Source organism: Balaenoptera ricei, chromosome 12 (genome assembly GCF_028023285.1).
Source record: "Balaenoptera ricei isolate mBalRic1 chromosome 12, mBalRic1.hap2, whole genome shotgun sequence".
NCBI lineage: Eukaryota > Metazoa > Chordata > Mammalia > Artiodactyla > Balaenopteridae > Balaenoptera > Balaenoptera ricei.
This window is the reverse complement of record NC_082650.1, coordinates 37,882,280-37,909,378: the sequence shown is the minus strand read 5'-3', so window position 1 is coordinate 37,909,378 and position 27,099 is coordinate 37,882,280. Positions and strand designations below refer to the sequence as shown.

The following is a 27,099-nucleotide window of genomic DNA, read 5'->3' as shown; positions in this document are numbered from 1 at the left end:
GAACAGAGAAAAAAGAAATGTGGACAGTCTAAGAGACCTCTGGGACAATGTCAAACACACCAACATTCATATTATAGGGGTCCCAGAAGGAGAAGAGAGAGAGAAAGGGCCTGAGAAAATATGTGAAGAGATAAGAGCTGAAAACTTCCCTAATATGGGAAACAGTCACCCAAGCCAAGCTGGAAACTTCCCTAATATGGGAAACAACCACCCAAGCCCAGGAAGCAGAGTCCCATACAGGTTAACCCAAGGAGGAACACATGGAGACACACAGTAATCGAACTGACAAAAATTAAAGAGAAAATGTTAAAAGCAACAAGGGAAAAGCAACAGATAACATACAAGGGAACTCCGATAAAGCTAACAGCAGATTTTTCAGCAGAAACTCTGCAGGGCAGAAGGGAGTGGCACAATATATTTAAAGTGATGAAAGGAAAAAACTTACAACCGAGAATACTCTACCCAGCAAGACTCTCGTTAGGATTTGATGGAGAATCAAAAGCTTTACAGACAAGCAAAAGCTAAAGGAATTCAGCACCACCAAACCAGCTTTACAACAAATGCTAACGGAACTTCTCTGGGCAGAAAAGAAAAGGCCACAACCAGCAACAAGAAAATTACCAAATGGGAAAGCTCATGGGTAAAGGCAAACCTACAGTAAAGGTAGGAAATCATCCACACACAAACTGGTAGGGAAGTTAAAAGACAAAAGTAATAAAATCATCTGTATCACAATAAGCAGTTAAGGGACACACAGAACAATTAGATGTAAAATCTCAATATAATATCAAAACACATAATCGTGAAAGGAGAAGAGTACAAATGAAGGATATTTAGAATGCATTTGAAATTAAGAGATCAGCAACTTAAAACAATCACATAAATATATAGACTGCTATACCAAAACGTCATGGTAACCACACACCAAAAATCTATAATTGATATACACACAAAAAAGAAAAAGGAATCCAAACACAACACTAAAGATAGTCATCAAATTACAAGAGAAGAGAACAAAAGAGGAAAGGGAAAAAAAAAAAGTCCTCCAATATACCCTGCTAAGCACTTGCGCTTCGAGCACGCATGCTGCCTTCTGCTCGGATCCTGAACTACACTAGCTACCCAACCTTCCAACCAATCCAGTCAGAATTCAAAGAACCTGGAGTAGCCCTCTGGTCCATAGGCTCACATAAGAATATGATTCCGGGCTTCCCTGGTGGCGCAGTGGTTGGGAATCTGCCTGCCAATGCAGGAGACACGGGTTCGAACCCTGGTCTGGGAAGATCCCACATGCCGTGGAGAAACTAGGCCCGTGAGCCACAACTACTGAGCCTGCGCGTCTGGAGCCTGTGCTCCACAACAAGAGAGGCCACGACAGTGAGAGGCCCGTGCACCATGATGAAGAGTGGCCCCCACTTGCCACAACTAGAGAAAGCCCTCGCACAGAAACGAAGACCCAACACAGCCATAAATAAATAAATAAAAATTAAAAAAAAAAAAGAATATGATTCCCCCTACAATAAACATAATAGTAACGACCATTGAACTAAGCATCTACTATCTGAGTCCTCTATTAGATCCTGGACATTTGCCTAGGAAGACCATCCACGGTTAAAGTTACTCAAGGTCACACAAACCCAGCTTGGATTCTATTGATAGAACCCATGTTCTTTCTGTGGCACTGCTTATGAATAAGGGCCTGTCCACCTGGGTCTCCAGGTTAACATGGCCATTTCTTCCTTTTGGGGTGTAGCCCTATCCTGAAGGTAGGCAGTCTCGACTGAGGCTCTGACACTCTGTATGTGTCTTATTAGCCCCCTCGCTGCAATGGTTGGACCTCACTTGTGGACTCGGTCACTGCCTGAAGCATTGCTCCTTTAGGGATGGGTCACGGTGCAGGCCAGTCCTGCCGGCCCCACCCACCACAGCAGCTCTGGGGTGGAGTTAGCTCACCCAGCCTGATCTACCGGTAACATCTTCTCCATAATAAATGCTGATGAGAGATGTTTGGATGGCCCCCTACTGTGGGCCAGCATTACATTAAGCACCTAAAATTTATTGTTGAACTTGAGTGGTATTCATCCACCCTGGACCCTCAGGCTGCCTGTCATCTAAGCCCACATCGGATCATGGCCAAAAGCATGAAGAAATATTCCTTTGGTATGTTGACATAGTAGAAAAGGCTTTGTGCAAGAGAAATCCCAAGAAACAACAAATGTGAGATGTACACAGAGAGACTCTGGGTTCCTGCAGAATCAGGGGTTGTTGGTCATAATTCACATGGTCAGTGGGAAACTCACCCAACACAGATTTGTAAAATTACATCAGTGGTGATAAGGAAGTTGGAAAAAGTAATGATCGGTAAGGTTGAGAGTCACATTTAGTCTCAGGTGGCAGCAGTTCCTCCTGTAGCCTCTATACCATACATCAGTTCTTTACAATGTGCATGAAAATCACCTGGGGCTCCTGTTACACACAGATTCTAACTCAGTACATCTGAGGTGGAGCCTGAGGCTCACCACTCCTAACAAGCACCCCGAAATGCTGAAAGCCACCGGTCCGCAGACTAAGCTTTGCATAACAAGTCCAGAGACCTCCTTGACACAGGTTTAAAAAGGAAAAAATATAGTTGACTTACTTGAGTTTAAGTCATGCATGTAGGTGACATTAGAACCTTCCAGCCAACTTGCATGATCTTACCAGAAAAGTAATTATTCATAGAGGAAAAAGACCAAGCCAGCACTGAGTCTCAGAGCATGAGGCAGATGGAGCTTGGGGTTGAGGGATCTGGAAACACATATAGAAATCAAGAGAGCAAAAGAATAGGCAGCAGTCACAGGAAGAGCAACAACGTTATTCAATTGAATAAATAATCGACGTTTGAAAAGCAGAGACGAAGGTAGCCTGGGGTATTTGAAGTCGGGCCAGGGAATGCCAGACCTAGGATGCTAGACTCACCGGCACAGAAAAGGCAAACTTCAAAGTCTTAACAGCAAGCCACAGGAAGAAATCAGTGCAGGCAAAACAAAAATGCCAGAGTGAGCATAAGGTCACAAATGTCCAGAAGGCAACCAAGTAGATTCTCAGATGTGGGTAGTGAACTTAACTGCTCACCTTCAGCTTCCAGAAGGAACTGAGCATGGGAAATCCAAGTGTCCTAGGCTCAGAAGAAATAGTGTGTCCAGCAAGGAATCCAGGAAGGCTTGAAGGGTGGGAGCTGGAAAACTCAGCAAAGGCTCAGCTCTGCTACCCACGTCAAATCCGTGGTAAAGTTACGTTGTACTGAACCAATGAAAGGCCTGTATTCCTTCCTACATGGGCGGGGCAGAATCAAGACGAGTGAGTTAAGTGCCTCTAGCTGTGATAATTGGCAAATAGTATGAGGCACACTGGTAGAGCCCTGAGTCTCAAACTGAGGTCCCAGATCAGCAGTATCAGCATCATCTGGGAACCTGTTAGGAAATGTAAATTCTCAGCCATGCTCCAAACCTACCAATCAGAAACTGTGGGCGTAGCGCCCTGCAGCCTGTTTCTAGTAGCCCTCCAGGTGATTCTGATGCACACTCACTGCAGTAGAGTCTATTGAAACCATGGTGGAGAGACAAGGCCAGGTGTGGCAAAGGACAATCATTATAAGTGGGCTTCATGATGGTGCTTTTAAAGAGCTAGTGAAGACTAAAGCCTGTTTACACGGAGAAGAAAACCCAGTAGAATAATGTAAAATAAAAATTAATAAAACATGCTCAGTGATCAACAAAGTTGGGCAATGATATTCCATGGTAGAGTTTTATCAATGTTGAGGAACCATCCAGCCATGGGTAGGACAATAATGTTCTGATGCTGATAATGAGAGACATCATGAGTACCCAGAGGGTCAACTCACAATATGTGCTTGAAAATTCTCTCTGATGTATTTTTAAGAGACTCACCAAAAAGAAATGCCATTGGTGCCCTTGCTTGTGAAGAGATCTTCTCATAGGGGAAAAACAAACTTGAGAAAAACAAACATGGTGGTCTAGTGGGATCTGTTTGACAAAAACATTGAGAAAAAATTTTGTTTTAAATATGAACACAAGTGTAAGACACAAAACCCCAAAAACATGTAGGGGCTTTAATTACAGGCACACCTTGTTTTATTGTGCTTTGCTTTACGGTGCTTCACAAATACTGCGTTATTTACAAATTGAATGTTTGTGGCAACCCTGCATTGAGCAAGTCTATTGGCACTATTTTTGCTAACTTCGTGTCTCTGTGTCACATTTCGGTAATTCTCACAATATTTCAAGCTTTTTCATTATGATGATATTTATTGTGGTGATCCGTGGTCTTTGATGTTACTATTGCAAAATGATTGCAACTCGCTGAAGGCTCAGGTGTTGGTGAGCATTTTTCAGCAATAAAGGAATTTTTAATTCAAAAAACCCCAAAAAGCAAAAAAACAAAACAACAACAAAAAAAACCCCATGTAGCTATATTCTATAATGGAAGTAACCTTTATGATATTCTAACTAGATTAAATTCTTAAATTGCTGGAGTTTTGTAGGAACCTTTTCAGATTCATTGTATAAATTCAAGTCATTCTCTTGGTTCTAACTGTGAACAATCATTGATTAGTGAAAAACTATTAAAATTGCTCCTTTTCACAAGAGTATTTAAGTGATTTTGATACTTCTAAAGAGATTCTCTAAGTGCCTGGTGCTGAGAATTTATATATAATCATTGTCAACTACAGTATAGTGCAGTATATTTAAGAGCTAACATGAGTAGCTGTCAATAGAGGCAGATTATTAACAGTTGGGCATAAACTAGTCATTGGTAGATTTTAAATTACAGCTTATTTTTCTAAGTCATTTCATATGAACTAGACAGAGTGATATACTCAGAAGTTTACATTCCCCTATTTCAGTGGTACTGAATAAACCTAGGCAATGGATAGTCATGTCATATATGATCTTTAGTTTCTCTCTACTCATATAATCACAGAATCATTTTGAGGGAAGAGATTGTGTAAGTTTTGAGTGTAGCCTTCACTCTTGAAGGACCATCCAGCCTTTGCTTGGATACCACTAGCTACAGGAATTCATTACTCAGAACACCACCCATTCTTTCTGGGAGCATTTCTAATCTTTTGAGGATTGTCTGCCTTACCTCCCAGATAAATTCATCAGCTTGAATCTTTGGCTTCTCCCTGAAGTTAAATATAAATGAGTCTGATCCGTCTGATTATTTTATATTTTTTTAAAATATTTGAAGGCAATTATAAGAATATCTTTTAGTCTTTTCCAGACAATTCAACCTAAATTCTCTCAAAATTCCTCACAGGACATCATTTTTAGACGCTACAAGTACCTTGGACAAAGGATGCAGTTTTGTCAGTGTCTGTCTTCAGATGCAAACTCCTCTAAAACAGTCTGACCAGGAGACTGTAAAAGATCCCTCAGGTGAATGAGAAGATTAGATGTCACACAATTCTTATGTTCACTGCAGGAAAATAGCTGGTTACTTTATTACTCCTTTATTGAAGTAGCTTAACAAAATCCACCTATAACTTAAGATTATACGACAATGGACATGCTAAGGTGTAAGATGTAAATTCAAATGGCCCCTTGGCTTATGGCTATGAACTTTTGGATGGGGAATTAATAAACTATTCGTTTTCGCAAGACTTCAATTCATTTTCGGTACTCTTAAGAAAAGAATTGTCAATAAATAGAAAAGAATATTTTGATAGAGAATGATGCCTTTCTGTAGGCAAGTGAAGGGGAAAAAAGAGTTGGAAGGAAGCACATCTTTTAAATAAGAAGGACTGAGCTGTGACTGATGCTGTTGCAACATCAGCACCATTTCTAGAATGAACTACTCTCCTGCCCACCACCCCACTTCATCCTCACCTTTTCACCACTGTAACAAAATTATTAAATTGTTTCTTCCCCATATTTGTGTTCCCAACGTCTACTTCTGTGTCCTCTTACGCTTCGGGGAAGAATATCCCCTCTTTGTAAAGGAGAGAGAGGAACTAAGTGTTCTTTCTATGTAAAAGTAATGATGAGTATTTTTCTGTTTCTCAGTGTTTTCCACCAGTAGCCTCTTGGACTTGTGCATTACAAAAGCTGCAAAGAGCTCTTTGGAAGCAATCCAAAGGAAATAGGTACATATACTTATAGGTGTTTTATTTAGACTTAGAGGTTTATTTATATTTGTCTCCACAAATTCTAAGCAGTATTGATCTATGTACTTGCCAGGATAAAACAAGACAAGAGACAAATCTTACCACTTAAAAAAAATCTCTCATGAGAATAAAGTACAACTAAAATATCTTTAAAAGCTCCTTCATCTAAATGCATGGCTAATATACCTCTACTGTAAATTCAGGGTACAATGAATTTTGGATTAGCGTTAGCAAACCACCAAAGAGGACACGTCCAGGTCTTTTATAGTGCTGTGTAGGTTTCTGAACAGCATTTAGAAATTTTTAAAATAAATTGTATGAATTATGAGTCCACTGTATTTTATTCTAGAACATCCTCCTAAAGAATACCAAATACGGTGTTTTGGCAATGATTGATTAGGTGGCCAAGAGAATTTCCTTAAGAGGCAGCAAGGTTTAGTGGGAAGGCATGCATTCAGACAAAAAATAGGTTTGAAACCTAGTTTCATCCTTAATAAAAATAACTTGATGCAGTTATATATGCACTCTCAGCCTCATTTTTTCTTCTGTTACATAAGGATAATAATCTCTCCTTCTAAGTGTCCTTGAGGCATAGTCTAGGTAATAAATACAAAGGTTTTATTTCCTTTCTTTTTGCAGTATATATATTTTCTCAAACTTAACAGTAAGTTGAAGAATTTATAATGGACTAACAGATACACTTATCTTCAAAATGAAAAGATTTAAGAGGTCTTACAGAGAAATTTTCTGTTAATTAGTATTTCATTGCATCTCTAGTTATGGTCCTTCTCAATAACTGAAAGATGGCTCTCTAAAGTCCAGCATCAATGACATTAACGCTTGGCTTATCTCCATCTTGCTACCATTTTGGGTCATATTCCCATGAATTATTCTCTCCCAGAGAATGAATGAAGAAAGGAAAGGACATAAAACTTTATTAGCATTTCTGGTAATAAATTTAACTAAGAGACATTTTGAAGTATGGATCAAAATGTGATTGGGTTCCCAATTCAATTCTATTCACAAGTTAAAATCTTTGGAGGCAAGCGAAGATACTATCCAAGTCAGCATTTCCAACTTTGGGAAAATGATAGCGTCAGGACCGGGGTGGGCTGCACACATAGGTGGGATACTGACTGGCAGTAATGGTGGGGAACCATTGAGGAGAACGTTTCAGTGTTCCTGAAATGTCACCAAGCCTTCAGTATCATCAGCACCTCTGCCTCCATGCCAATTAAAAATCCACATAAATGTACTTTAGAAGCAAAGGAAATGGTGGCCTTCAGATGAGTGCCAAAATGGCAGTAACATCTTCTCTTGAAATAGCTAACCTGTTCTTTGCGTCCCTGTGTCCCTAGAGGGAATGCAGATCACTTTTCAAAGCTCTTAGACGGGAAAGGAACACTCACAAAATGGGAAAAGATACCTGCAGGGTGGGAACAAATGAGAAAGTGAGAAAACAGCAGGAAAAGCTGCCTGAAGAGGTTTCAGTACATCGAAAACTATAAAGTCAGTGAGAAGTTGATCTTTCATTATTGTAGCCAGCTGAGAAAATTCTGCCTCTAGCATATGCTAGTAAGGGTGTGAAAGAGAGAGAAGACTCATTTTGCCAAACTTAGATCCCACTCATGGCTGATGAGTCCTAACTTTGGAAGTAAAAAAATAATCAAGACTTCTGAGCCTGGAGGTTCAATTAACTTTAACACATGGCAGCTTCCTTACTGAATTCTTTCTTTCTTTTCCTTTCAATCTTTCCTTTCCTTTCCCTCCCTCCCTCCCTCCCTCCTCTTCCTTCCTTCCATACAGCTCTTTCAGAACGTTACAAGGATCACCTTAAAACAAAATTCTTTGTATTCCCAGCGCAGACTTTCTTCTCTAGCTGAGAGTTAATATGCATTTCTTAAGCAGGAACAGTGACGATATTGGGGCTTAACATATCCCTTTCCCACAAGAAGAAAACAATGGACCAAGATAATTTATACACACACACACACACACACACACACACACGCACATATATACACACCAGTTATAACATTATGATCTCAAAAAAGGAATGGAATTAATCAGGAAAAGCTTAGAAGGGGTAGCCCAAAATATTAATTTAAATACAGAGATAAATGCAGGATGTTAATAAGAAGTATTGAGGAGGATTTCATTAAAATGTAATTTTTGCAACAATGCTCAAGATGCAGACCAGTTGTAGAATAACATAAAACATTTATCTGGACTAAGGAGGCAATTAGGATAAGATTTAGAAAAGTGAAATAATGGCCTTTGTTGCAACATAGACATGAGAAACCTGTTTTCAGGCAAGAAACAATGAAAACATGTAATAGCAATGAACTTGAAACATTTTGTACTAAATCTTTAGTGAATCTTTCCACATAGTGGGAAGAAACACGTTTTGTTTTTAAAACTAGATTTTAGAAATCCAAATATCAGATTTTCCTCATTGATTTTAGAGGCATGGTTGTAATGTTTTTCATGCTCACAGAAATATTTTCTTGATTTTTCCTTGAATAACTAAAGACAGGAGCCAGGAACTGGAGTTAACACTACCTATGGTGTCATATTGAATTATGATCCATAATCAGCCAAATCCCAAAGTTACCCATAGTTGAGGATTCTAGAAGAAAGTAGGGGCACAAATATATTTTTGATGTTCCATCTACTTTTCTTAAGTTTATCATATAGTAGGATGAATTACATCTTTGGATTTTGGAGTTGGTAGATATGAACTTCCTTATGTTCTAGGCTGCATTCCTGTATATGCAACATTCATTCAACTTGTCAAATAAAGTGCATTTGTAATTTTGGTTATCTTCTCAAAACCGTATTTTCTTAGCTCCTTCTTCCTGGCATCTTGAACAATATGATTTGCTTTCACTAATTCTTGTGTTACCAGGATAAATTTGGCATTAGGGTTTTTATATGTATGAGCAGGTTTGCATAGATTTAAGCATGCATTAACAGAAGAAAACAGCTATGTTTAAGGTTAGAATATTAAGTTAGAATATTAAGTTAAGTAAGGTTAGAATATTAAGTTAGAATATTAAGTTAGAAGATTAGGTGGCGCAGTGGTTGAGAATCTGCCTGCTAACGCAGGGGACACGTGTTCGAGCCCTGGTCTGGGAAGATCCCACATGCCGCGGAGCAACTAGGCCCGTGAGCCACAACTACTGAGCCTGCGCGTCTGGAGCCTGTGCTCCGCAGCAAGAGAGGCCGCGATAGTGAGAGGCCCGCACACCGCGATGAAGAGTGGCCCCCGCTTGCTGCAGCTAGAGGAAGCCCTCGCACAGAAACGAAGACCCAACACAGCCATAAATAAATAAATAAATAAATAAATAAATAAATAAATAAATAAATAAATAAATAAATAAATAAATAAATAAATAAATAAAATTAAGTTCACCAGCTGGAAATAAGCTGTGAATGATTATAATTTCAAAGAATTTTTCAGAATTTCCTATGAATTAGTATCCACATATAGATATTGGCAATGAGATATAACACAGTGCTTTCTGATGATCTTATAAACTTTAACTCAGTGTATACTTGGTTGTAAAAAAAAAAAAAAAAAAAGAGTTCATTGAGAATAAGTGATTCTTGGTGTCAAATATAGCCTTCCTCACTATCCCAACTCCTGCATCCTCAGCTAATTAAGGATGCCATTCAATCACAGGGTTTTCTAACTACTTCTCTTAGTCCCAATGTCTAAATACATATGCTTTTATTAATATAAATATTTTGACCTTCCAGAGTATTTTTATTGTTGTTAAAAGTTTGCTTCATACCATTCAATGTGCTTGCTTGGCATTCCTCTAATATCAGCACCAGAAGTATGTTTTAATGTAATGTTGACTTGTTCCCATTCTTACTCTGAGAGTATTAAAATAATATAAAGTATTACTCTGAGGTGATCCTGGTCCCACCTCCCTGGACACTTAGGGAACTCAGCAGAATAGTCTAGGGTGATTAAGATGAAGTATTTGGATTTTATAGCATCTGTGTGATCACCTCCATCGTGACTATTTTTAACACAGCACCTGTACTGGTCTCACCACATGTTTCCTGCACTGTCCACCCCAATCCTACAGGAGACTTGATTATGTTTTCTGTAATATATCTCTGTTCATGTTTGATAGAGCCAATGTCCTGTCCCTGATCAAAAATCTTTCAATAAGCCAGGATGTTTGGTTTGGCATTTAAGTCACTCCCCAAACTGTCCTCAACTTATCTTTCTGAAGTGATTTTACACACTACTCCTTCTTAAAAACTCTCATCTCATAAAAATAAGGCTACTTACTTGTCCTTAAATACACAAGTATTCTTAGCTCTACAATTTTGATTATTTGGTCCACGCCAGTTAAAATGGTCTTTTTCCCCCAGGCTGTGGACCTATCTAACCTGGCTCTTATTTTAAACCCCAGCTAGAGTTCCCATCTCTAAGAGGCTGCCCCACCAGAGTCCACAGGCATCACACCCTCCGAGTTCCCAGACACAGATTGTCCACACCTCTCATTAGGTGCTTATCAAATGCTTCCTTTTATTGTTACATTTTATCTCTATACCTTGCCCTCCAAAAGAGACAATAAGTCCTGTAATGTTAGAGATTGCATCTTACATCTCTTCTCATCGTCATGGCCTGGTAGAGTGTTTTGCATATGGTATATGAATAATTAATATTTGTTAGTAACTATACTGATAACTATAACCTAATGCCATTTACTAAGAAGCATAGTTTCTAGACTTTCAGATACTAAGCAATCCATAAAGGCGAGAGTATCAATTTTTAATATTATTATTTCAAAAGAAGAACTAAGTAATAGAAAACTCCAGAAATTTAAGAAAATATTTCAGATTTTTTAAACTGCAACTGAACGCTTCTCACTCTTACCTCCACCTTCTAATCTTTGCAATATCGAATTGATTGTTTACTATTAGAATAGATTATACAGCAAATGCCATAAATTGTGAAAGTAAATTGTAGTTTTTTGTTGAAACTCTCAGACATTACTAGTATCATTTTCTCATTTACTTTTCAACCGTCTTTTTAAAATTATCAAATGCTTATTATTTGTTGAGCAATTAGGCTTCTTGTGTTGCCCTGAATACATACAACCCCATCAGAAACAACTTTTTAATGCTAATAACAACTTTCATGTAATATATCAGACCCTGCTATTTTGAAAAATGACATGACCAATAATGGGGTCCTTTAATCTGAACTTTATGAAGAGTTACTAAGAGAGATGAATAAATATATTGATACAAATTACACTATACTACTCTGAACATATAATTATTAAAGTCTTTTTAGATATAAAAGTTTTTTAATCTTACAATTCTGAGCCTATCTTGTATCCTTTTCAGTGTGAATTCATTGATAATATACAAGATTTGGTTTGTGGTTTTATGCCTTATTTTGTGCTATCAAGACTTATTCTTTGTCTCAAAAGTCCTTATAATTTTGAACTCAAAATTACAAAATATATGGGAATTAAATAACCTATTGATTATGCATGGAGCAGGTCATACTCAGGAATTTCTGTTGCACTTAAGGGGACTTAAGGAGACCTTTCTATTGTCTATTTTACAAGCAGGAATTTATATTTTGTGCTTAAAATAAGGCACACATGCTTATGTGTGCCTTATTTTATGCTTACACAGAGACCTTTTGTTTAAATATCCACAAGAAAATAAATAAGAATGTAAGATAATGCCAGAAACTTTCCAGTTAATGATCACTGGTTGAATATATGTACTTACTTACATTTCATCCTGAAACTCTACCAAGTGGTATTAAAGAATAAAAAAATGATAACACACAGTAAAAAGAGAACGGACAAGAAGTGTCAACAGTTTTTGGAAGACAGAAAATAGAGGATTAGCAAGTGACATAGCAAAATGGAAAAACCTAAAACTTATGATCATGCAGTGGGTTCCAACGTACAGATTTGACCCATAAAACCCTTGGAAAAGTCAGGATTTAGAAGTGGAAGGTGTATGTGAGGTACAGGATTGAAAATGCAAATGAACTGAATAATCTATTCAAGGGGCAGTTAGACTGCCCTGAGGCGCTTCCTTTAGTCTATGCAACGAGGCTTCTCCTCTGGACTGGTTAAGACTCTTGAAGCACAGGCAGGCATGAGTTAAGTTTCTGAATACATGAGCATTAAATTAAATACTGTATGCTGACAAAAAAAGCCTGCATATTATGTAGCAAGGGCATCAGCTCCTCCCCAGTTCAGCCCAAGGAGGCTGTGGTCTGATGTGTACCCCATAAGTAAAGTGGAAGACCCAGAACAAATCCTACCAATCCCTACAGACCTAGCATGTGGAAGGCCCTGCTCAGTCATCATATGTGAAGGATACCAGCTGATCAGCCCACTAATGCATGACAAACTGCCAATCAAGTTTTAGTTTCTCTTTGGTATGAAAGGACAACTTTTGTGAAAGACTTCTAAGAAACAGCTCCAACAAGAAAGTCAGAGGCAAAAATAAACATAAAAGAAACTATTCAGGCGTTCCCACTGGCTGTTCCCTCTGCTTGGAATGCTTTTCCCCGTATCTGCTCTCTTTACTCCTACACTTCATTCAGAACTCGTGCAAATACAAAATAATGAGACATCTTTTCCTACTATTATATTTAATATTGTGTTACACTCCCCATCACCCAATTCTTGGCTATTCTATTTCTTTACTTGAGCTTATATTTCTGCATATATTAATCACTACACAGACATTTTGATATGTTCATGTATTTATTGTCCATCTACCCCACCCCAAAATGAATACTCATAAAGGTAGGAGCACTGCCTATCGCACAGAGTAGATCCTTGATAATTACTGTTAATATTATCTACTTATCTGTTTACTTATGTAGTAAAAATAAGTAACTTGGATAAAGCAAAAACAATGTAGGAAACACAATTTTAAAAGAATAAGTATTCAGAGAATAAGAAAGTTTATAGCCAAGAAACAATTCAAATATATTAACTATACAAAAGCAACAATTAGAGAAGAATTAGCTCTTAAAAGTTCCAAATATTAAAAATTAAAGATATAGTTCAATATAAGTTTGGGAAGACTTGGTAAAGAAAATCTCCAAGAGAGTAAAGATAAATATAAGATATGAACAATATGAAAGAAAAAATAAGAATGTAAGAGATCAATCCTGAAAGACAAATGTCTGACTAATAGGAGTTTCCTGCAGTAACATAAAAGAGTAGAGGGGAGGGAACAATTAAGGATATAACGTAGGTTGTTTTCTAGAAAGGAAGGAAAGCGCTCTTGGATGGAAAGTCCCTCCAGATGCTCTACAAACTAAGTGAAAAAGAAACTCATCAAGATACTGTTTTACTGAATTTCAGAACTTGAAGCTAAAAAGATTTTCTACATCAATAAACCTCAAAAACATAACATGGAACCAAAGTAAGTTACAGAGTATATACATATTTTAAAACCTAAAAAAACAGCATTTTATATTATTAATAACTATGCAAATATCCAGTAAAACTACAAAAAGCTTTCATGAGAATAATGACACCAAAATCATGATAGTAACTATCTGTGGAGAGAGAGGGGGGAAATCATATTTTGGAAGACTACAGAGGAAGCATCATTTATATGTATAAAATTTTATTTAAAAAATGACTTTAAGCAAATATAACATAAGATTTAATGAAACTGAGTGGTGGGTATAATGATATTATTATAATATCCTCTATACTTTTTGATGTTTTTGAAATATTTCACTGTTTAAAACAAAAAGATGTGGGGCTTCCCTGGTGGCGCAGTGGTTGAGAGTCTGCCTGCCGGTGCAGGGGACACGGGTTCGAGCCCTGGTCTGGGAAGATCCCACATGCCACGGAGCAACTAGGCCCGTGAGCCACAATTACTGAGCCTGCGTGTCTGGAGCTTGTGCTCCGCAACAAGAGAGGCCGCAATAGTGAGAGGCCGGCGCACCGCGATGAAGAGTGGCCCCCACTTGCCGTAAATAGAGAAAGCCCTTGCACAGAAACGAAGACCCAACACAGCCATAAATAAATGGATAAATAAATAAATAAATAAATGGATCATCACATTAAAAAAAAAAGATGCAAGAAACCAAAAGAAAGAAAACAGGTTACATAAAAAATTACAGGGAACAAAATGATATCAGATTTCTTAACTGTAATAATGGAAATTAGAAGATAATGGAGAAACGGCCACCCAGTTCTGAGAGAAGATTTTCAACCAAGAAGCACATATCCATCCAAAATATCAGTCAATTAATATAAAAGTAGGGTAAAAACACTTCAGACTTAAAATCATTCACCTATTCTTAAGAAAGTAGTGAATTATGTACTCTGTGAAATAAGAGAGCAAACCAGGTAAGAGAAAGACATGAGAGCTGTTAAGAAAAAAATTGCACTGGAAACTTGTTAAAAGTGGCAAAATTTATCAATTTTATTTTAGCTGCTGTAGTAGAGAAGACAGACTTCAGTATAGAGCTGAACTCCATGCCCACAAATTTGATTACCTAGGTGAAATGGACACATTTCTTTAAAGTCACAACCTGCCAAAACTCACACAAGAAGAAATTTGAATACGCTTATATCTATTAAATAAATTGAATCAATTGATATATATATATATATATATATATATATATATATATATATATATATATATCAATTAATAACTTTTCAAAACAAAAAGCACCAAGCCCAGATGGGTTCACTGGTGAATTCCACCAAGCATTTAAGAAAGAAATTATTCCAATTTTCTGCAATCTCTTCCAGAAGACAGAAGCAGATGGAAAACCTCCTGATTCTATGAGGTGGCATTAACCTAATGCCAAAACCAAAGACAATACAGGAAAATAACACTACTTTTTACAAATATAGATGCAAGTATCCTAACAAAATGTTTTCAAACAAAATGAATTCAACAATGTACAAAAAATAATTACACACCGCAACCAAGTGGGATTTATACTAGACTGGTTCACTATTCAAAAATCAACTAATGCAATAAAAAACAGACACTTTTGGCCACTTAGCAGGTAGCTCCAGCCACACGCTTTATTTTGAGATTTATTCTGCCTGAGTCAGAAACCAGTTTGCTGTATCTCCCAGGTTCCAAGGGATACTTTGAAGCCTTTCTCAACAGGCTTGAAGAGAAGAGACCTTACCCCCTCCCTTACCACCACTTTATGGAGATGACGAGACTCATAACATAGCTCTCTCCAAAGGAATGCTCTTTCCAGTCTCCAAATTCCCTGATCACTTATGCTCAGCCCTTTCATATGTTCAGTTTAAGTGACTATATCTTAATATTTCCTATGCAGGATCTGCCTGGTCAATCTGGTACCTCATTTTGGCGTGACAGTAGTTGGCATCTATTATCTTGAGGTTCTACCACTGAGACTGAAATAATTCCTTTTCCACCATTGATCCTCTCTGTTAGAATCTTCCCCCATGACTTGCTGAATACTAGGATGTGTTTGATGCATTCTCTTCCTGGAAAACAACATTCGTCACTGTGCTATTGACAGCTCCACATTTGTGTATGTGATTTCAAGGTCGCTAGTGCAGAAACTACCATCATTCCATTTGTAGCTGCACATCACCTAACATGCTGAACCTCATCTAAAGAGTTGTTGAGTTAACTATTTTCACCCTGCAATAATTTGCTGATGATATTTTCTAAGAAGTATTGTGACCAATTTTATATTAGGAGTTGGCAAGATTGAAAAGGTCCTGATTTTCTAAAATAATAATAAGTGGGGGGGGGGGACAAGAAATAATGTGTTTTATTATTAAGTAAAGTTCTCACATATTTTAACCACTAACCACATTATTGTGTTAAATTTTTCCAAACTGATGTACAGTTTTAACATTTAAAATGTGCAAAAGGTAAATATTCTCAGGGAGAGGAAAATAGCAGACTGAAGATGAACTGCACTTGATAAAAATAGTTTAAAACACTCCTTTTGTAATATTTACAAGCCCTAAAAGCTAAGACTTCCCAGTGTAACAATGTAAGTCTGACAATTCTACTAATAAGTATTTTTATTTGTATCACTGCAGTCAGGCAAACCTTCATAAATGAAATCGATAGACATAATTTTCAGGTGGAACTGACAGTCTGACTTTAGATGCTACCTTTCTGCCTATAAAATACAGCAAGGGGAGGGGAAAAAAACCCACATTTCAAAATGGGAAACTCAAAAGCAAGTCAGTCCAAATAAGCGAACTTAACATTTACGAAGTAATTCTCATCCTTATAAATTGCCTTCTTGCAGGAAACAGACCTTATCCTGACTTTTAATATTTCAATGCACCGATCTTGGTGGATGGAGAATGGACCGGGATGTACGGTGACATCAGTGACACCTGCCCCAGACTGGGCCCCAGAAGACCATCGCTACATCACGGTCTCAGGGTGTTTTCTGGAGTACCAGTACATAGAAGTGGCTCACAGTTCCCTCCAGATTGTCCTCGCAGTAAGTGTTGACAGCCAACCACTCCTTCTAGTGCTTCCGGAACCGTTTTATTTCTGTGCAAACTCAGTGCACACAGTTGCAACCCGTGGGTAAAATGTGGCTCTGTGCTTTTTCCTAATCAGTGCCACTTTTAACAGGAATTTGTCAGGTTACACCCGGCTGTGCTGCGGACCGAGTGCTTCTTTCTGGCTGGCTGCTAACTCTGGGAATTCCCCTCTCCCTTTGCTCTAGCTGCTTCTTAGATTTCCCCTAGGTACCATCCATCTCTTTTTATCACCCCCCCACCTTTTGCAAAACAATTCAGCTTTTCTATAAATTCCACTTTTAGACTATCATGCCCCTATTTTTCATAGTATTATGCCAATGAAGAACCCTCCCTCTACAAGGAGGCAGTTGGAGTTATAAATAACTCCTTTGTTGTTGAAGAACTTTCACTAAAGCTAAATGCATACTTTTGTGGGATTCATAAAGTTAAGGCAACTTTATTATACATGTCTCCATTTATTTATTACAGATTGTGTATGTGCAGATCTACGTATATTTTCTTATTTCTTTATTTTATTCTCAAATAAAATGTTCTGGGTAGAATGGCACCAATTGGTTCACATAAAATTCTTCTGGAATTTAAAAAGAAACTATGTGAGTGTGTGTATTAGGTTATGTAACTAATATATAGTTATTAGATTTTTTAAATGAGGAATATATGTATATAAACATATACATACACACACATATATAATCACAATGGGCTTTGTACGCTGTGCTAGTAAACACTTCCCAAGTCTCTGTGACTAAAAACCACAAAGGTTTATTCTCATGGGTCAGCAGGAAGTTTTACCAATCACTGTCACTTAGGAAACAAGGCTAGGGGCACAGCCACTATCTCAGTCATCACGGGTTGCCATGCCAGAGAGCAAGGATAGATCTGGAGTGTCTACATTGGCACAAAAATGCTCCTCCTTGGGAGGAGAAGCTCATCATTGCTCCTAGTTCATTGTCCAGAACTAGACACACAGTCCTACACAATCACAAATCGGTCAGGAAGGAGGGAGAACTGTAAATAGTTGAAGAATAGCATAAATTATTTCCACAATATTTGAATTATGTTCTTGGCTCAAGCACTGAGTGATCTCCCTTGAATATGTCCAAGATGAAGCACTTCTTAATTAAAAAAACAAAAATAAAAAACCTTCTCTAATAGTCTGAAACTCTAAAACTGTTCATTTTGATTATTTTTAAGTAAAGATAGATTTGATGGGATGGAAGTAGTCATTTCACTGTTTAAAATTCATTTAGGTGAAGTATTCATTCTCACATGGGAAAAGTAAAGTATTTCTGGTATTTGGCGACAGATTAAATGCCTTCATATATGTGTTAGAGAGGAGTTTTAGAGATAATATTCCTTCCTTGGAACTCCCTCTTTCTACTGTACCCAGAATTTTTGGAAAACTTCCACTTATGCATCAGGGATGATGTAAACATATAGTCTGTGTGCATGGATAGGTATATGTGACTATTTTAGAGAGTTATTTGAATTAATGTGTGTAAGTATAAACTATATTCACAGATTTATTAAACCCCACATAAAATTTTGGCTTGCAGATAATTTGCTAAAGAAATACATTTGGACACAGAAGCATGTGTTGAGTCTGTCATACTGCCCAAAGAAAAAATATTTTTACATAAGGAAAAACCATCTGTAAAGGCAAAGTGGCTAGAGTGCAAAGAAGATGGATGAAGTGTCCCTAAGAGCAGATGTGACCAATATATCAAGCTACTGGCTCTCACTTCTCCTGTCTGCATTGCCCCCCGTTGAGTGGAGCCATCGTTTGAGCAGGCCATCACAGGATGTGGCATCCGTACCTCTCCCCTTTCCACCTGTTCTTCCTTCTGGGGTAGTTCTTTTACTATGCTGACTGGATCACCTGAGAGAGTACGTCAGCAACAGATAACCCAAGCCAGTTTTTTGGAAGAGTTTCAACACACTTTCTGTCTTTGGGCTTGTTATTGTCTAGTTGGCCTTGGGGTGAAAGCATCTGCTATGCAGAAAACTTAGCACATCTTAACTAGAATTTTAGAATGCAAACCAAAATGGGGCTTATCTTGAACAATGTGCTCCGCCTAGTTATTGGAAGCCTTCCCACTAAATGTTCCTACAGTCATCCTGATCACTTCTGCTGGCATGTTTCAGGGGTGAAATTGTGGCTCCAATCTCTGCTTCTCCCCTTTTCGTGTTACCCAAATCATCTTCCTGGCAATCCAATGTTTAGTTCCGTCCAGTCCGGTGAACACTTCCTGGGTGCATGTCCCCTGCTGGCATCTAGAGAAACAAATGACAGCGTCTCTGACCTTGAGGCTGTCATAATCAGAAATGGGCGTGGTTCCTCAGGGTACAAACCTGGGGCAGACAGGCACACTTCAGGAATGTGGTACACAGAGAATACGTTTGTGCCATTTATGGCATCACCTTGGCGTCTTAATTCCATCCTGCTTTTTGTGAAGTCAGCTAAACTCCCACACCTCTCTTTGTTTTCACCAGCCTTTGAAGCTGCCCTCTCTTCCAGAATATCTGGCTTAGATCTGCTTTCATAAACCGCTGCTGTCCCAGCTACTGCTCTTAACTCCAAATCTCTCTAGCTCTTTTTCTCCACCTTCACTCAGCCTGTCTTTCACAGATTCCTGACCCCCAGCACACCTGTCACCCAGTTGTTCGGTTTTCTGCCAATCAACTCCTAGCTGATTTTGAAATTAGCATTCACGAAGCCCCCATTTGCATCACACATTTATAAGGTATCTCCCATCTCCAGCCAAAGGAAGACGAGTATTATATCCATATAATTGGGAAGAGGGGTTATTAATCACACAGACTCCAGCCGAGAAGAAAGGACTGCCAGAGCACCATAATGATGAGCCAGGTGTGAGATTTCGAGCTTTCTCCTTCTCCAGCAGCATTTTCTTCTGGTTAGGATCAGATATCACATTCAAAGGGAATACAGGTGTGGATAGTTTCAATAAAATCAAAAATAAAAAAAATCTTCACTTACAAAATAGATAAATATGTATGGAAAGAGCCAAGGAAGAGATTAACTACAGAGATGGTGCTGTTTACATTACAAAACAATTAATCTTATTTCTTCAAACAATGTGTGATTGCAACTGTACAGTTTACAAAATGCATTTACGGGAATTTAATCTTTCCACTTGTGTAACAGTCCTGTGAGGTCAGCAGAACAGATTAAAAGCCTTTCCCAAGATTTCTTAGCTAGTAAATGGGGAAGGTGGACATGCTGTCCTAAGTTTTTCTCTGGTACCAAGGAAAGGAAATAGGCTTAAATCTGCATGCCGGCATCAGCTGATGGATAACAGATTCATGAAACCCCCAAATTCAGACTTCTCTTCAGTAGCAAAGAATGCCGTGATTAATTAGCTATGTCTCCCATGGGTAAGGGGAAGGAAGGTGTATATATCTCATGTTTGTTACGCACACACATTATACCTCACTTCCTATAACCAACACAATGAAAGAGGGAGTATGTTTTACAAAGAAATGTAAATAAGTGAATCATTAAGGGAAACTTCTATTGTACTAACTGAAGTAGCTTTTTATTTTGAAACATATGTTAAAATTCCAAATAATTCATGGGAAAACAAAAGCAAATACTTAATCCCTTTCTTCTCCAGCTACCTCCAGAGGACCAGTATCTCCAAATTTTACATGAACTTCTCCAACCAAAATTGCCGAGCTTTGTTTTTCTTTATTTCCTTTACTTCTGACACACTTCTAAGTTCATAGCAGGTTGACTATTAATTTTTTTAAGAGACCAGTAGAAGATGTTGGTAAAAATATAAATAAGTTTACTCTTTCCTACAGCCATGAAAAGTGGCTTAGAAACTGTATACAAATTAGCAGGGAAGAAAACTTTAGAAAAGTTTCTGGTGCCCTGTTCATAGCCAAAAAATAGGTTCACTGTCCAGTTTAAGCTTCAGTTATATCTATTCCCTATTCATAAAACTCTGTACTCTGTAGAGTGCAGGAAATGATAGAAATCATTGTTCAACATATCGTGGTACCAAAAACTTTTTTTTTTTTTAATAAATTTATTTATTTATTTATTTATTTTTGGCTGTGTTGGGTCTTCGTTTCTGTGCGAGGGCTTTCTCTAATTGCGGCAAGTGGAGGCCACTCTTCATCGCGGTGCGCGGGCCTCTCACTATGGCGGCCTCTCGTTGCAGAGCACAGGCTCCAGACGCGCAGGCTCAGTAGCTGTGGCTCACGGGCCCAGTTGCTCCTCGGCATGTGGGATCTTCCCAGACCAGGGCCCGAACCCGTGTCCCCTGCATTGGCAGGCAGACTCTCAACCACTGCGCCACCAGGGAAGCCCCCAAAAACTTTTAAAAGTAAAATATATGCCTTTCAGATGGATAGAGTCACAGATGTTTCCAATTATTTCCAGTTAATGATATATAACACGTTGGCCATTTGGCTTGCTAAGACTTGCCTAGGAATACCACTGGTGAAGAAATTTGCAAACATTTTGACTGCCTTTATCCAAGTTGACTTGGGGTTGTGTTGGGAATGGCACATGGTGTTTCTCTGGATGTTGCTGAAGTGTGTGGTGCATGCATATGAGAGTAAAGGGCCTTATTGCTCACGCCGACTTTTTCTCCTATAACCTGGAAACACTTATCCACAGAGGTCTGATTTTCAAAGATTTGGGTTCTGATTTTCACGTAGCCTAGGACGTTGCTATTAAAGCGGTAAATATTAAATCTAAGTTGTGAACTTGCACCATTTTAAAGGGACGAGTGGGAGAAATGGTGTGAGCTGATACCCAGCTACTGCTGCATTCAGAAGTGCAACGGTTGCAATGTGGATATTCTCTATTACATTTATTTGAGTTGAAAAATTAAGACAGTTTTTTTAAGACAAAAAGTAAGTTTGATTTGGTTGATTTGTTTTACAGTGAAAAATGATTTAGCCATTTATGTTACTGGAGCCACCATTTTGCATAAACTAAATTAGCCAGACCTGCAGCTCCATAGTTTGATAAAAATACACTCAAAGCACATGTTTTTAATTGACAAAAATATATTGAAATTAAATAATATTTCCCACATATTTTACATACACCAGATTAATCTAGGTGCCTTTATGAGAAAGAGTTACAAGCATAATTGCTGTTTATTATATCTTGGTGGTGTTTTTTGTACACTTTCCAGAAATTGCTGTTGCAAACTGGGCAATTTCCAATTCTTTGCTTTCATTATAATTGAAGGAAAACCTCATAGATTTGCCAATTGGTAGATTACTTGAAATAATTCTTCTGATAGGTAAATATGTAAATGTGGCACCCAACTTGGGAGAAGCTGCAGAAGTTGAGTGATGTCATTATAACAAAAGGCCTTTAATACTTCTCTATTTTTGAAAGAACAAGATTTTTCCATGCTTAAACCTAAAACAAAAGCAACTAGAATTCATGCTAAACTCTGCCTCATTCTAGTATTAATCAGAAATGCATTTCAAATGAAATTTTATTTTTTACGTAATTATTTTGATCAACATTTGTAATAGACTATGGTGTTTTGATCTACTGTGTAAAATAATAATTGTGGTGATGGCTCAAATGAGAATACATTTTTATGTTCTCACCCCCCCCCTTAAAAAGAGGGAAATATGTGAGGTGATGAATATGTTAATTAACTAGATAGTGTGAATCCTTTCATAATGTATATGTATATCAATTCACCACAATGTACACTTTCAGTATCTTACAATTTTATTTGTCAGTTATACCTCAGTAAAGCTGAAAAAAAAATTAAATGTCAAAAAAGGCCCATTTTTAACACTTAATGCCTTATGGACATGGGAAAGAAAGATCAATTTTAAATTTATACATATTCTATTTAACACATACAAATTTATATATATGTGTGTGTATATATATATATAACTATATATAGTTGTACAGAGAAATATGATAGAATGATCAATATAAAACTTTCAAGTAAATAAACATACCACATTAGGAAAAAATTCTGTGGAAACTGGAACTACATAAAATTTATGATTGTTATAGAAGAGTATGTACATGTGTTTTTACATGAAAGAAAGTGAACTTCACATCATAGTGGTATTCAAATTTCATTGGATATATTTATAAGAATAAATAATGTATCTTTAAAATATATTAATATTTATAATATGCCAAAATAAATAGCCCTTTTGAAGCCATTTAGACTAATGATGAAAATATCAAATGTGAATTTCAAATGTACCTAGTTTCAAGTGGATTTCTTTCAGGGTATGAGGGAAGAGAAATGTTTGGAAGCCACTATTCTAAAGCAGTGGTTATTTCTTTCTTTATTCCTTTCTTCCTTTTCTTCCTTTCTTTTTCTTCCTTCCTTCCTTCCTTCCTCCCTCCCTTCCTCCCTCCCTCCCTCCCTCCCACAGTCCATAGAGACAGCCACAGAGTGGGGAGCAGGCATTTAATTCTCGGGGAGGGCTGACAGGGATGTCCCCTGTCCCCTCGGGGCCCCTACCGATTCCCCTAAAGCAGTGTTGCTAACACTAGCTGAGACTAGGAATTACTTACCCAGTTGTTTAAAGGATTACCATAAACATAATATACTTCTGGAAGTTTTTTGTCCTTAGGCCTGAGGTAGGGCCAAGGTGGATATATTTTTCAAAATTTTCACCAGAAATATTAGTCCCTTCCCTTTTCTTTTACTACTGATTCCTCAAATGTCCTGAAGTGCTCAGAAACACAAGGTGTTTGGTCAAGAAGATGATTCTATATGCCAAGATGGTACCATAGCTCTGGTTGTTCCACCAACTCCTTTCTGGGCCTTAAGAGTCATTTCCCTTCCAGTACTGCAGGGTAAAGCACATAGTTATGTGACTAGTTAGTCAGTCACATAACTAACCTGTGGTCAAATACTGAATCTGTGTACTTACACTGTGCCTACCGTATCTCCACACTGAAGAGTGAGTTGGTATAGAGCTAGGACTGCAAACTGAGTCGTCTGATTCTAGTCCAATGTGCAAAACCGTACAATAGTTTTCTTCTTAGCACAAAACTGCTTGTTGTCTGCGATGGCAATGGACAGAATGACAAGCACTCGGTTTCTTTCCTAGCTCCCAGGCTGGTTCAACAGCTTTGCTGCTTGGCTTCAAATATTATACACAGTGCTCCAACTCTAGTTCTCTTGGGTACTCAGATACACAGGCTTGCTTGTCAATAAAGGAAATAAATGTGATTTGTCTTTCTGCAACATCAGAATAGTTTATACAAATAGTCACAAATATATGAGAAGAAAAACCAAATCACAATTGTAAACAGGGGATTTTTCCAATGGACAAAGTTGCTTAATTAAGAGAATGAAGGCAGTAAACAGAATCGGGAAAGGACAGTTCTTGGTACAACTGAGTGCTCCAAAACACATAAACCATGTTCCACAAGCTAAGTTTAGAACCCCAACTGGATTTATGCCTGAATAGTAAGAAATACCAAGACCAATTGATACTTCTGAAATGGGCACATGTTTAAATTTCTAATCTATTCTCAATTCCTCTAGACGATAACAAATTCATTTGAACACTATCCCTTCAGAGCATAACACCTTAATGTCTTATCCACAGATGTCAATCAAGTTTTGGTAAAAATAAACCCTGAACAATCAGTTATCATGCCCTTTATTTTATTTTGCTTTATTCCTGAAAGGTGCCCTTGTAAATTGGTGAGCAGTTCTGCGAGTCTGGGAACAAGCAGAGTACAAGAACTTGAACAGCCTCTAAAGTCAAATTAAATCTAAGAATTTTTTGCCTTTAATATTCACTGGTATTCTCTACATGCAAATTCAGAAATATCAGGTAAAATATTCACAGTCTGGGAGTAACAATCCTTAAATCTTACACCCAGCTGCATAATAAACTATTTTGTAATTATGAACTAAATGAGATAATGTCTAAGAAATTGCCTTGAAAACAATAAAAGTGGTATTATTTATTTTCTCCTTAGCTCAGTTTTTTCCACTGTTCCGAAGAACACTGTTATTTAGTCAGGCTAACTCATAGTGATGTGCAAAAATGAACTAAAGTTTACTTACTCCCCGGATAGAGCTGTGATTCTTAAATCCAGTGTGATACTATTTAGTGTATCGACACACAAGCCTACATGGGGGCAAGTTTTATCCCATATCAACCATTATCATCAGATTGCAATATCTGCTTCTATATGTAATGTTTGAAGCACTTGCTTACCCCCAAAACATAATATCACTTGATCTATGAGAACGCTTGGAAACATCATGGAATAAAAATACCAATATATTTAAGATGGTAGTGAGGATTATAGCCTGCAACAAATCATTAATAATTGGGTTTTCTTGAATAATATTAGATTTAAGTTTTGCCAGTCCTACAAATTAGATTTAAATTACTTCCATAGAGTACTGTACAATGAATGATGTGCAATCCCATTTCTTATATTTAATTTTAGTCATAAATTATTTCAGAAAGAAATAAAGTATCAATATATAAAATATAGTAAAATGAAGTATTTTTTTGAAAAACATGACAAGCTGTTGAACAAAGGTTACCATCTTCCTTTGTCATATATAGTATCATTGCCTTTAAGACGTCTTTCCACTCATGATCAGTTACTATGATAAAAATTTTTTAAGAAATAAGTCTTTGATGGCAATTTCCTCTTCACAGGAACTTCTACACACAGTGGTAGAATAATAATAGTAGAATGTGTTAGTGTTTTCAAGTAACAGCAAGTCATTCTCAAAAGAAGGATGTAAAGATGATTTATAATGATAGCTATAATACAAGGGATAATTTATTGTTTAGTGTGTTATACATGAGTGAAAAGGAATAAAACTATGGGCAAACACACTTAAGCTAAATATTGTTTACGCAGTAGAAAAAGAGCCATCTGTAATATTCCTTCTGTACATTTGCTTTTACCAGTCCTACAAATAGGATTTTAAACTCTACTGTTCTCAACCCACACATTCTTCCACAGAACTGGGTGTATGATTCCCAGTCCTCATTATTCTCTTGCTTATTCCAGTCCTTGTGGCTCCATGGCTACATCTGTCCCGACTCCCACTCATTGTTAAATTCCTCTCAAGCAGTAACCCTTTGAGTCAAGACCACAACTTTTCATACACATATGTTTCTCACTTCTATTCTTCTCCTAACAATTCATAATATTATATATTGTATTGTACTTAATGAGGGAGTTCTTTCTCACATGATTCTTTTGGTTAATGCTAACTGCAAATACGGCTCCATCCACGTTAATAATCCAATGCATTTCTATATCACCGAATTTTAGAGAAATATTTGATTGCTGTAAGTCAATCTTTCTCAAGCTTTTTCTAGAAAATCCCTTCCAGTGTTACATTTTACTTATTCATCTATTAGATTGTAAAATCTATTCATCACAATCCCATTGATGTTAAGATTTTTACAGTAAACAATGCCTTGCCAAAGTTTGATGGGCATGACGCATTATCATCAGTGTTCCCTCTATACAAATTAGTTCACATAAACCTTGAAATTTGGGGGGGTGTTTTTTAAAGTTCATTCAATGGGGAACATCTAGAATAGTATCAATGAAAATATGATTTTGTGTATCATTATTTTAACTATAGTGTGTAAAACATTTTCACATATAAGTTATTGTGTTGTGTTCAACAACCGTAAACAGGATTAACTCTGAGTGCCCTGCCAGTGTGGCTGTGACAGTTATTTGATCATTTAAGTTATGAATGAAAAATCATTGAAATCTCTGTTTAAATGAATCTACATGAACATTTACCTGAGATTAATCTTCAATTTTATTTTCCTTTTGTGATCCATTACAGTTTTTTTTTTTTTCCCCTTTAGAACCTATATGCTTACAGATGTTAATCTCCAGAGAAGCACAATGATTCTCCCAACAAAGGTGGTTTGTTGCTTGGCTTTGCTTTGCTGAAACCTGGTCAGAGGCTCTGATGACAGATAGTCTGCTTGTCAGCTTTGCTTCATGAATCCAAAGAAAATGGAACTTATCAGGAGCTGAGCCTCAAGCGCTACCTGCACCCCTTATTTGGGCCCTTTCATGCTAGGTTGGCAGAGGTCTTAGTCTTTCATCATTCGGTTCACTGACAGAAAGAGCAGGGAGCTGCTGCCCGTTTAGGTACCACTCTGCAGACTGCTATATTGAGAAATAAACAAACAATATATTTTTAGGGCACCACCTGCAGCAAGCAGCTGTACCAAACAGAGCAGAACCACAAAGGATGTGATTTGTTCCATTTAACATAAAGCCTTGAGGTTTGAGAAGAGAGGGAGGAGAAGGTTCTATGTATACAACCCACACAGCCACAGTTTAAACTGAAGCTGATACTCTTTTCTAGATGGGAATTGAAGTATCATTATATC

At 37.4% G+C, this 27,099-nt stretch overlaps 1 protein-coding gene across 1 annotated transcript in view; it reads left to right on the top strand.

Annotated features, from left to right (window-relative positions):
• Positions 1-27,099, top strand: part of NKAIN2 (sodium/potassium transporting ATPase interacting 2) — a 1,008,072-nt gene that overhangs the window by 843,336 nt on the left and 137,637 nt on the right. The window contains exon 4 of the mRNA XM_059941958.1: positions 16,464-16,664. Coding sequence (XP_059797941.1) covers positions 16,464-16,664 — 201 coding nt within the window. The remainder of the gene's footprint in view (positions 1-16,463; positions 16,665-27,099) is intronic.